The sequence below is a fragment of the Ambystoma mexicanum genome, chromosome 13 (assembly GCF_040938575.1).
Source record: "Ambystoma mexicanum isolate Mex_15411 chromosome 13, UKY_AmexF1_1, whole genome shotgun sequence".
Lineage (NCBI taxonomy): Eukaryota > Metazoa > Chordata > Amphibia > Caudata > Ambystomatidae > Ambystoma > Ambystoma mexicanum.
The window spans coordinates 25104098-25117058 of record NC_090938.1 but is presented as its reverse complement, the minus strand read 5'-3'; the positions used below and the strand labels follow the sequence as shown (position 1 = coordinate 25117058).

General features: G+C 48.8%; 1 protein-coding gene across 2 annotated transcripts in view; it reads right to left on the bottom strand.

Annotated features, from left to right (window-relative positions):
- Positions 1–4422: 4422 nt before the first annotated feature.
- LOC138520759 (acidic mammalian chitinase-like) overlaps positions 4423–12961 on the bottom strand; it is a 337432-nt gene continuing 328893 nt past the window's right edge. For both annotated transcript variants that reach the window (XM_069633048.1, XM_069633047.1), the window contains exons 11-12: positions 9605–9743; positions 4423–9271 (exon numbers count right to left, since the gene is read on the bottom strand). In XM_069633048.1, the coding sequence (XP_069489149.1) occupies positions 8067–9271; positions 9605–9743 (1344 nt within the window). In that variant the 3' untranslated portion in view covers positions 4423–8066. The remainder of the gene's footprint in view (positions 9272–9604; positions 9744–12961) is intronic.

Here is a 12961-nt window from a genome sequence, read left to right as displayed (position 1 = left end):
AATGGTGCTATACCACGGGTAGGTAGGGGCGTGGTGAGCCGTCTGAGAGGCACCTCGGATAACTGCTGGACCAATGCCCGGGCACCTGCGGCTCGCCCCCCACATGCAAGAAGTGACAGTTCTGCCAACTCAACACAACGCATGAACAGAGTTGGCAGTTCACCAGTCAGTTCCACAGCGCCCAGTGGGGTTAACAGGGCACGGAACTGCGTATTCTACGTGAAATCATGAAGGACTAGGTCTTACTGATGGGCAGCACTTGTGGAGCTACACTCATTGGCCATTACCATCTCTCCAGGTGTGCTCCATTGCTGGTGAGGAGGTGGACTTCTGAAAGTGGCGGGAGGTTTGGCCTGCGAGCGCTGGTGCATCGGTGTGTAGCGGCTGCACATGCTCTCCGTGACCAGGCTGCTGGGGGTCCCTTCCATTCATTAAATACCCCACAATGTCTTGAGAAGAAAGGGGATTGGGCCAATGCTTCTGCGCACAGATGATTAATATTTGCGTAAGCTGGTGGGTGGTCTATTATAAAGAAAATTGAGTCACAATTATTTCAATTTTTAATGAGATGTAGAGTATGTTCTTCTTTAAGAAGTACATTTTAATTTTTTCCATTATTCGATTTTTTATATGAACATGATTTCAAACGACCTTTCATGAAAACCAAATGTGGGTAGAATTGCAGGCTCTCTGGAATAAACACAATCTCTAGTGCCTCTTGAGGAGTAAATCAACATGTTTCCATTATTAGATTTACTAATATATGCACAATTCAGTTTTTTTGTTGAAAACCAGATTTCAATAAAAAGTCTCTCTTGTATAAACACAATGTCTTGCCATGTTTTGAACCTGCGTTTCCATCATCCTCCTGCCATTAGTAACTCGCCCCGCTTTTTTCACCTTTGGCTACTCTCTTCATCTTATATCAGATAATCTTTGGCACGACCGTCTGGATTTCTGGCCCACGCCTGTCTTAATCATGCCGGGGAGTATCCGATGTTGCCATTAACCCCCTCATTTATAATTACTTGCGCTTAACTTTGCTCAAATGTGCCTACAGCAGATAAAGGATTACTACTATTGACTGGTTTTGACCCTCTTCCCTCTTCTGGATTGTCCTAGTGTGGTCTGATGGACCAAAAACAAGGGAGAGCCTGTTTTTTTCCCTGAACTAATGTTTCTGTCCTCCCTTCACTTCTATAGCGTATGCAATATTTGTAGAAGGCGGTAAGGGCCCTGGACAATACATCTTAAGACATCAGGGAAATGTAATTTTCAAGACATCAGGTAAATTGACTTTTAAGACATCAGGTGAATTGACTTTTAAAACATCAGGTAAATTGACCTTTAAGACATCAGGTAAATTGACTTTTGAAACATCAGGTAAATTGAATTTTAAGACATCAGGTAAATTTAATGTTAAGACATCAGATAAATTGAATTTTAGGAATTCAGGGAAATTCACTTTTAAGACATCAGGTAAATTGAGTTTTAGGACATCAGGTAAATTGACTTTTAAGACATCAGGCAAATTGACTTTTGAAACATCAGGTAAATTGACTGTTAACACATCAGGTAAACTGGCATCTGAAACATCAGGTAAATTGAATTTTAAGACATCAGGTAAATTGACTTTTAAGACATCAGGTAAATTCACATCTGAAACATCAGGTAAATTGACTTTTAAGACATCAGGTAAATTGACCTTTGAGACATCAGATACATTGAATTTTGAGATTTACTGCTAAATCCGCCCGGGCACTGCATTATGTACTTAGACTCCTGTTTCCTGTTGCCTTTCTATAGGTGTTTTGAAGGGTCTCCCCATATAACCAGATGAGTGACTTTACGGTAGGCTTGTGTGTAGGGCGGGCATAATTTTGGTGTTTCTCTTGCTTCTGGAATCTTACATTTTCTTATAGGTGGATATGACGGATGCTCTGGGCTCCTGCTTACTACCGCCCAGACTTAGTGAACAGGACAGCTGCTACTTTTAACATGTCTCGGTCCCCTTATGTGCTATAAAGGCATAATGTCCCCCATAGGTACCCCACAAATGCCCTTCCAGGTACAACTCCAACAGTATGTTGTGCAAATCACGAATTGCGATTCGCAATATTTCCTTTGGCCTCCAAGGCATATGCTTTGTCTCAGTACGCCCATCCCCTCCTCCCTTCCCTTCTATCTCTGGCTCCCTCTCTTTCTCCCCTCTCTGATGATACCTGCTGTTTCCCGCCCCCTACCTCTTTTTCAGGGAATTTCACTCTACCTGGCTCCCCTCTGCCGGTACATCATGCAGTGCATTGGCGTCGCTCTCAACATTTTGCATCTCGAGGGTTCAATGAAAACAGACAGTTTTGTTTTGGGGAGTGAGGGCCCATTGAAGTGTTTGATCATATAAAGATCTTAGTGTGTGAGTGAACTGATTAGGTGGGTGACCACTGGCAAGACCGTTTGAGTTGAGGGGTATGCATTGAGGAGGGGGTCCCGGGCAGGAGCCGTAGCGCAAGTTCTAGGAGGAGAGAAGGAGTCGTGCTGACATCCGTTTGATCCCTGCTAAGGCTGGTGAATGCAATGCCTGGAGTCTGTCTTCCATGAATGTAGAAAAAGTGGCAGAAAAGGCCAGCAGGATACAGCGCATAGAACGGTAACTTATGTGGCTGTGATAGGGCTGCGGCTGAGAGCTTGAGTAGGAGCCTGCCAAATTCCCACTGGAAATTGGAATTAGAGAAAGAAAGAATTGGTGCAGCCTGACACGTGTTTCGTTGTACATCAATGTTTTATAATTTTGCACAAGCAGCCTCAGTAGAAGAGCGGGAAGCTCGAAACACGTGTCAGGCTGCACCAATTCTGATTAAAACCACTCATTTAATTTGCAATTGCTTATTATTCTATGTGTGTGCGCAGTTTGAGAGCAAACCCTTTCTTTCTCTAATTCCATGAATGTAGTCATGTGACCTGACCATTGACAGTCCTAATGGCTGCAAAGACCCAGAACCCACAGAGTGAGAAGACTTTGAATATGGTGGAACAGGTGCTCAGTGTGATGTGAACGGTGCACCATTGGCGAACAAGAGCGGAGAAACAGAGATGCTGTTCTGCCACGAAGCCCAAAAGATGTGGGCCATGGAGCCAGGAAGTTGCCACCCCAGAAGAGAGCATACCAAATTAATGCTGACTGCAGGCGAGAGCAGGAACCGAAGCAGAGACTTGAGCCACTGGTGCTGCCAGCTTGAGTCTTGATGTGGAACCCTATCAGGGAGATTGGAGAGAGAGAGATTCTGAGCAGGTGATGACCCAGACGGGTCACGACGGGAAATCCATAGACCAGATGGAGAAGGTGGAGTGAAGGGACCAGAAGGAGAAGATGGAGTGAAGGGACCAGATGGAGAAGATGGAGTGAAGGGACCAGATGCAGAAGATGGAGTGAAGGGACCAGATGGAGAAGATGGAGTGAAGGGACCAGATGCAGAAGATGGAGTGAAGGGACCAGAAGGATAAGATGGAGTGAAGGGACCAGATGGAGAAGATGGAGTGAAGGGACAAGATGGAGAAGATGGAGTGAAGGGACCAGATGCAGAAGATGGAGTGAAGGGACCAGATGGAGAAGATGGAGTGAAGGGACCAGAAGGAGAAGATGGAGTGAAGGGACCAGATGGAGAAGATGGAGTGAAGGCACCAGAAGGAGAAGATGGAGTGAAGGGACCAGAAGGAGAAGATGTTGTGAAGGGACCAGAAGGAGAAGATGGAGTGAAGGGACTAGAAGGAGAAGATGGAGTGAAGGCACCAGAAGGAGAAGATGGAGTGAAGGGACCAGATGCAGAAGATGGAGTGAAGGGACTAGATGGAGAAGATGGAGTGAAGGGACCAGATGGAGAAGATGGAGTGAAGGGACTAGATGGAGAAGATGGAGTGAAGGGACCAGATGGAGAAGATGGAGTGAAGGGACCAGATGGAGAAGATGGAGTGAAGGGACCAGATGGACAGGATGGAGTGAAGGATTCCAATCCATGCTGGCTATTGAGGTCAGAATTCCTAAAGCATTTTGAGGAAAAGACATTTGGCATAGTATAGGACACACTGGTTGCGGAGGACAGAATTCCTAAAACAGCTTGAAAAGAGACATTGAAGGCGAACAATTTCTGCAGGATACGGGATGCCCACCCTCCTAACGCTTCTTTAGAAAGAGACACCAAGAAAAGACAAGGAATGCTCGACTAGATAGTCAGCATTCCTAAAACTTTGCAAAAAGTTGAAGACCACTGACATCTCGACCCGGCCAACCAGTTCCAAAAATAAACGTTTGTTTTGCTTCTATGTCCTTGGTCATCTCTGTATTTTGGCCACTGTCTCACAAGACTGTTCAATAAAGCTGCAAGTTCTAGGGGGATCAGGGCACCACCTTGACCTTGATCTCTGAAGGTCAGACGATCCTCCCTAATGATCATAAGAAATAGTTCTATCCTTCTTCCGTGTCAAATCCCTGTTTGGGGGGTCACCGAAGAAGGAGTTTGGTTCGAGGTCGAAGGATAATGTAGCTGTTACGCTTGCTCTAAGCATCGGCATCAAACAAGCGAGGCCAGAGATTGGTCTGTAGGCAGGATCAGAGGGACAATATTGGGTTTTCTTTTAGAACTGGGGTGTTTTAGCTTATTCAGGAATTTCTCTGTATTTGAGGGAAGCGTTGATGGCAATGGTGGTATGCGTTGAGCTGATTGGCTGGTAGACCTTGAAGACTTTTTGCGAGGCTGGTGTCTGTAGGTGAAGCCATTGGCTTGAGTTGGTTCATGATTTTGTGACCTAAGGTTGTCGCCGAACTGTTGAGGTATTTGTGGTATCAACCCATGACAGATCCAGAAGTATTCTGAAGGGGGGTTGGTTGCCTCATTGGAGGAAGGCGGATGCAAGGCGCACAGTGCTCCAAATATCACCCATTTGGCTCCTGAGCAATGAATTACCCCCCAAGGACCCCCTAACGCAAACATTAGCGACATGTCTGAGGGTGCTGGGCCAGACTTTATAATCACAACTTTTCTAGCAAACGAATGACTTTAATAACGTTATATTGCATTAGTAGTATTTCAATGCCCCTCCCCCCTCTTTCTGCAGCATCTGGAATTTTCTGTCGAATCAGGTTCAGCCATGTCCCAAGTGCCTCTGTGACCACCTCTTCCCACATGATTTGAGGCTAGGACGACCGGGGCTCTGACCGACTGACCACGAGGCCACCAGTCCAGCTGACCCAGGAGGCCTCGTCAAGCAAAGGCCGCAAAGTGTGTGGGAGGCGCCGTAAACCATGAAATAAAGAGCAACACGAAGTAAACACGTGCTGTTTATTGTGTGGTTCAAGTTGATAGCAATGGACGGAAGCGGAAATGAATAACAAACAACCCCCTGGATTATTATTCATATTCCTTTATTGTCAATTCTTATAAATGAAGGGTGGTTGGAATCGGGGTTCCTCCTTCGCAGGGTGCTGTTTTAAACCAGAAGCCATGTAATCCGCAGGAAGCAATGTAGCACCTTGAAACGGAGAGATTGGGCCACAGAGGCAATGGAGTAACTTTGCTGATAATGTTGGGGGGGGACATGACATCTAAAGAAAAGGTGCCCCAGCCAAATGAATGGGGACAAAATGGTGTGCCATGAAAGTTGGGGGGGATAAATACCCCTGCCCCCCTCTAAAATTACGCCCATGCACAGAGGAGGAAGGCTGCAGCTCATCAGAGAGGCCCTCGGGGCAGAGAAGGTGCAGCATAACACAGAGGAGTCAGGCTGGAGCACAGAGGAAACAAATTGCAGCACAGAGGGTAAATGCGCAGCAGCACCTCAATGAAATAGGTTGCAGCACAGAGAGAATTGACCGCAGCACAAAAGGGAAATGGACTACAGCATAGAGGGGAAATGTATTGCAGCACAGAGGAAATGAACTGCAGCACAGAGGAGAGATGGACTGCAGCACAAAGGAGATCTGGGTTGCAGCATAGAGATGTGGCCTGCAGCACAGAGGAGATGGATTGCAGCATAGAAAGGTGGCTGCAGCACAGAGGAGAGATGGACTGCAGCACAGAGGAGAGATGAACTGCAGCACCGTGGAGTGATGGACTGCAGCACAGAGGAGAGATGGACTGCAGCACAGAAGAGAGATGGGCTGCAGCATAGAGAGGTGGCCTGGAGCACAGAGGAGAGATGGACTGCAGCACAGAGCTGAGATGGACTGCAGCATAGAGAGGTGGCCTGCAGCACAGAGGAGATATAGACTGCAGCACAGAGGAGAGATGGACTACAGCATAGAGAGGTGGACTGCACCACATAGGAGAGACATACTGCAGCACAGAGGAGAGGAGGCCTGCAGCACAGAGCTGAGATGGACTGCAGCACAGAGGAGAGATGGACTGCAGCACAGAGTAGAGATGGACTGCAGCACAGAGGAGTGATGGACTGCAGCACAGAGGAGAGATGGACTGCAGCAGAGAGGAGAGATGGGCTGCAGCATAGAGAGGTGGCCTGGAGCACAGAGGAGAGGTGGACTGCAGCACAGAGCTGAGATGGACTGCAGCATAGAGAGGGGGACTGCAGCACAGAGGAGAGACATACTGCAGCACAGAGGAGAGGAGGACTGCAGCACAGAGGAGAGGTGGACTACAGCACAGAGGAGAGGTGGACTGCAGCATAGAGAAGTGGACTGCAGCACAGAGGCGAGCTGGACAACAGCACAGAGGATATGCGGACTGCAGCATAGATAGGTGGCCGCAGCACAGAGGAGAGATGGACTGCAGCACAGAGCTGAGATGGACTCCAGCATAGAGAGGTGAACTGCAGCACAGTGGAGGGATGGACTGCAGCACAGAGGAGAGGTGGACTACAGCACAGAGGAGAGGTGGACTGCAGCATAGAGAAGTGGACTGCAGCACAGAGGCGAGCTGGACAACAGCACAGAGGATATGCGGACTGCAGCATAGATAGGTGGCCGCAGCACAGAGGAGAGATGGACTGCAGCACAGAGCTGAGATGGACTGCAGCATAGAGAGGGGGACTGCAGCACAGAGGAGATATAGACTGCAGCACAGAGGAGAGATGGACTACAGCATAGAGAGGTGGACTGCACCACATGGGAGAGACATACTGCAGCACAGAGGAGAGGAGGCCTGCAGCACGGAGCTGAGATGGACTGCAGCACAGAGGAGAGATGGACTGCAGCACAGAGTAGAGATGGACTGCAGCACAGAGGAGTGATGGACTGCAGCACAGAGGAGAGATGGACTGCAGCAGAGAAGAGAGATGGGCTGCAGCATAGAGAGGTGGCCTGGAGCACAGAGGAGAGATGGACTGCAGCACAGAGCTGAGATGGACTGCAGCATAGAGAGGGGGACTGCAGCACAGAGGAGATATGGACTGCAACACAGAGGAGAGATGGACTGCAGCATAGAGAGGTGGACTGCAAAACACAGGAGAGGCAGACTACAGCACAGAGGAGAGGTGGACTGCAGCATAGAGAAGTGGACTGCAGCACAGAGGAGAGCTGGACAACAGCACAGAGGAAATGCGGACTGCAGCATAGATAGGTGGCCGCAGCACAGAGGAGAGCTGGACTGCAGCACAGAGGAAATGCAGACTGCAGCACTGATGAGAGATGGACTGCAGCACAGAGGAAATGTGGACTGCAGCACAGAGGAGAGATGGACTACAGCACAGAGGAAATGTGGACTGCAGCACAGTTGAAAGATTGCTGCATTGCAAAGGGGATATTGAATGCAGCAAAGCAGAAATGAACTGCAGTACAGAGAGGAAATGGACTGCAGTACAGGGGGAAATGGACCACAGCAGAGAGAGGTGAACTGCGACACAGAGGAGAGGTGGACTGCAGCACAGAATAGAGTTGGCAGAGTTGGCTGCAGCACAGAAGAGCTGAGCTGCATCATAGGTGAGAAGCGCAGCCAGCAACTCATGAAACGGGTCATCCAGCAGCAGCCCACCTGGAGTAATGGCAGCTTTCCCCTCATTGTGTGAGGAGTGTGGGGGATATTTGCTTTTCAGTGTGCCATCTGTTTTATGAGCCACAGAACCTATATGTAGGTGCAGCAGCGACAGCTGGGTTTAAAAATCTGGCCCTCTGGGCACCGCACCACAAAGGTGGTGTTTCTGCCGCAGAGGTAGAAGTTGGTAATGTCCACTGGATTTGCATAGAGTCCATTAACTTTACCATCACAGAACTGACCGCCGCCTCTGCCCCCAGTAGTACTGCTGCTGGCACCAACAACGATACCACCAACAACAGCACCACCACTAGTACTGCTGCTGGCACCAACAACAACACCACCAGCAACAACAGCACCACCACTAGTACTGCTGCTGGCACCACCTCCAACAGAACCACCACCAACAACACCACCACTAGTACTGCTGCTGGCACCAACAACAACAGCACCACCACTAGTACTGCTGCTGGCACCACCTCCAACAGAACCACCACCAACAACACCACCGCTAGTACTGCTGCTGGCACCAACAACAACAGCACCACCGACAACAGAACCACCACTAGTACTGCTGCTGGCACCACCAACAACAGCACCACCACCAACAACAGAACCACCACTAGTACTGCTGCTGGCACCACCAACAACAGCACCACCACCAACAACAGCACCACCACTAGTACTGCTGCCGGCACCACCATGAGTACTGCTGCTGGCACCACCAACAACAGCTCCACCACCAACAACAGCAGCACCACTAGTACTGCTGATGGCACCACCACCAACAACAACACTACTAGTACTGCTGCTGGCTGCCCCAACAACAACACCACCAACAACACCTCCACTAGTGCTGCTGCTGGCACCACCAACAACAGCACCACCAACACCACCACCAACAGAACTGCTGCTGGCACCACCAACAACACCACCACCACCAACAGAACTGCTGCTGGCTGTGCCAACAACAGCACCACCAACAGAACTGCTGATGGCACCACCAACAACACCACCAACAGAACTGCTGCTGACTGTGCCCAAAACACCACCACCACCAACAGAACTGCTGCTGGCACCACCAACAACACCACCACCAACAACAGTACCACCACTAGTACTGCTGCTGGCACCACCACCACCATGAGTACTGCTGCTGGTCCCAGCACCCGCGCTCTTCGTTGTGGTTGTTGGAGCCCTGTTAAGCTCCGCAGAGGTTGCGACGTCCGGGCCCATGGGGAGGGCTGGCTCTGTTATAGCTGGTGGCATTGTGATGGGGCGCGGCCCACACATTCCTGAAAGAGAGAGAGGCGTGACATTAGTACTCCATGGCTTAGGACACTGGACACAGTAAGCTGCCCCTGGCTCTCGTGTTATTTCCCCTGGGGTTAGCAGTCCACTTTTAATGCACGTGCACAGGGCTTTGCTATCGACTGCTGCACCCACTCCGGAGATGGGGCCACCGTGCTATAGAAAAGTAGCGCATTTGCCCCACTCCATTGACGCATGGACTGCCTCCATCAGAATCTTAAAAAGAAGCAAAGATGGCTGACGTCAAATCGCCTCTGAGGGCTGCCATCCCCCATTCCCCTTCCCATCCGCCCGCCGCCTGCAGCTGAGTTGAGTACCTGTATCCAGTCCCAGCTGGGCGTGCATTTGTCTAATCAGTGGGTACCGCCCTTGATCACAGAACTTCCCATTAAAATCATCCAGGTCCAGGGCCCACACCATAGCGCCTCCGTAGCCATTTCGAATCACAAAGTCAGCCTAAAAATCAAAGAGAGCACAAGTGGTCACACCTGTGAGTGGGCAAGTCTACTGGGGGCACAGAGGCACGGCCACCTACAACAAGACGTCCTTCTAGGAGCAAATGCCACCCTGGGTGCTGCGTCATGTGACTCGGTCTCCCTAAACTAGAATTAGTCTCATAACATAAATAAGCCAAAACCAGCTGGGGCATGGGAAGGCCGACCAGAAATTACACTGTCAGCTCTTAAATGCTGAACTTATCCATGATGATGGAAAACTTTGAATTAATCATAATCACTGGCACTTCTAACATGCTCTTGCACAAGGGGGAACGACATTAGAGCTGTACCGAATAGCATATTTAGTATTCGGCCGAATACCGAATAGTTTGTCAACTATTCGGCCGAAGCCTAATATGAAGCCGAATAGTTGCTTTATTTTATAAATCATGTTCCAAACTTCAAAAAACACACTTACTAAAAAACAAATAAAGCACCAATTTAAATGCATTCTATACTTTTATGTCTCTTCATTGTAATTAATGTAGCATCTTTATTTATAGCATAAAAGACAGAAATAAAGCAGATTAAACCAAAGTGAAGGGACCAAATGTACAGAAGATTGGTGCATATTCAGTGCCAGTTAAAATAGGAGGCTTCACAAATGCAAAATGACTGCCTTTGTGAATCAGATGCATTGCATTCTCTATCCAGTTGCAAAGTCGATGCGGTCGAGTTTTGAAACTTCTTTGCAGCTCACATAGAAATGTATATAATGGTTCATGTCGGCTCATGCAGGACACAAGTCAAATGGAAATCTGAAATGCGTGAACTCCATCTCACAACTATTCACCCCACCCCAACAAATGCTGATCACTTTTCACTTATCCTAGCCACTCTATCTCGCCAATAAACAAACGTGCAACTTATCATTCCTGATAAAATATCAGATAATGTTAAACTCAGGACTCAAGTCCTTAAAAAAAGAATAGGGGGGACTATGACGTACGCAATGGGAAGTGACATGACAGGAACTGAAAGTATCTATGCACATTTCTTTCAGTTTGTCTTTTCCAACTGAAAAAAGAACACATTGCATATAAACATTCACCAAAAGAAAAGATTTTCCTGTATTGTTGCAGGCTAAGTATAAAAGATGAGCACCTTTTATGTCTAAGAATCTGTAACAAAACATGCCCTAAAGAGCAGATTACAATATAAGATATTTTTCAGCTGTGTGATAACAATTTGTCTGGTCTAATTCTATTCAGTTTTGCAAACTGAAATCTATATTTGCCTTTCTGAGTTCATGTTGCATTGTATTCAAATTACAATGTCAAAGTATTCAGCAAGAGCCGAATAGCTTTTTTTCAGCCGGAATTCGGCTGAATACTTACTCGAAGCCGAAGTTTGGTACACCCCTAAACGGCATGCAGTATAGGCTCGACCCCACCCTAGAAGAGGCAGTCCAGTCAGAAATGCTAAGTCACACCCCTGCCTCACAAGACCACCAGCAACCCCCGATATGGTTGGTCTTAACTGGGCGTCCTCTCCACCCCTCGCAAAATCCCACCTAAAACTTTGCAACCCTGAACTATCCTATTTATTACACATTTAATCTCAAAACGTTTTTTATAATGCTCGCTCTATTAGTAAAATTACGATAAAGCATTATGTATAACCAGTGGGGAATTAGGTATCCTTGGAGTTCACGATAGGTAAGCTGCAGGATTGCCACAGACCTCGTTTTGAAAAGAGCACCCCAGAAAATCCCCTGGCACTGCACCTCAAGTTCAGCTAGAGGTGGGATTTGTGGGGACGGGCAATCTCCCTATGGTATGCTATAGGGGTGGCGATGCAGGGGGCTTGGACCATCTCCCTATGGTATGCTATAGGGATGTCCCATCTCCCGATGGTATGCTATAGGGGTGGTGATGCAGGGGCCTTGGACCATCTCCCTATGGTATGCTATAGGGATGTCCCATCTCCCTATGGTATGCTATAGGGGTGGCGATGCAGGAGGCTTGGACCATCTCCCTATGGTATGCTATAGGGATGTCCCATCTCCCTATGGTATGCTCTAGGGGTGGCGATGCTGGGGGCTTAGACCATCTCCCTATGGTATGCTGTAGGGGTGGCGATGCAGGGGCCTTGCACCATCTCCCTATGGTATGCTATAGGGGTGGCGATGCTGGGGGCTTAGACCATCTCCCTATGGTATGCTGTAGGGGTGGCCATGCAGGGGGCTTGGACCATCTCCCTATGGTATGCTATAAGGGTTGCCCATCTCCCTATGGTATGCTATAGGGGTGGCGATGCAGGGGGCTTGCACCATCTCCCTATGGTATGCTGTAGGGGTGATGATACAGAGGCTTGGTGTGATGCTGGAAATGCATCGGAGGGACATGGCCTCCGTATCCTGGTCCTTTACTGCTTTTTATCATGTGTTCTGTTGTGTTTTCCATGCAGGAGTTCATCTGGGACTCCTGGCGGTGCAGCTCTCTCTTTTGGTTTGGTGTACAGACCCATTGGATACCCTTATGGCACCCATGGGTGGGGGTACAACCCTGTGCCCCTAGTGTATGTTTTTGGGCACCTGTTTGTGGCTCACAGAGCAGGGTATGGGCTGGTGGCAGCTCCATGCTGAATTTGACAGGCACTCTGCATATCCTCCATTTTGGGATACCCTGGTCCTGCCATCAGAATCAGTTGATTCCTGATAGGAAACAAGATGGCCCCCGTGGTTTCTGCTTCATCAAAAAAAAGTTCAAACAAGGATTCTTTCTTCCTTCTGTAGTAAGGGTGAGGCTTTCTACCCGTATATCTAGTCTTCGTAAGCCCACAGCGCCTCTGTTGCTTCTTCTCTCTCGGATACCTGCAAGGGAATGGAGAAGACACGCCCAGTCCGTTATTTGTGTCCACCTTATTTAGGGGCTGGAAAGTTGTGAACCAATCAGGGATGTTTTCTTTAGATTGTCTATAAAGGTTCCCATAAGCCCCGCCCCCTTCCTTTCGTAACAAAGGTTGCCTTCGTGCCTCGCCTGCCAAGCCCGGGTAGCTGAGAGGAACGCCGGTCTCCACGTGGGTCGGCATTGCCGCAGCTGTGGGGCCTCTGAAACGAGCTATGGAAGGTGAGTGTTGGCGGGTAGCTCCGTACCCCGACATCCCCACGCTTATACCTGTCGTGTCTTTCCCCTGTCCTGGGAACGGAACTGCTCGAAGGTATTCTAGCGGCTA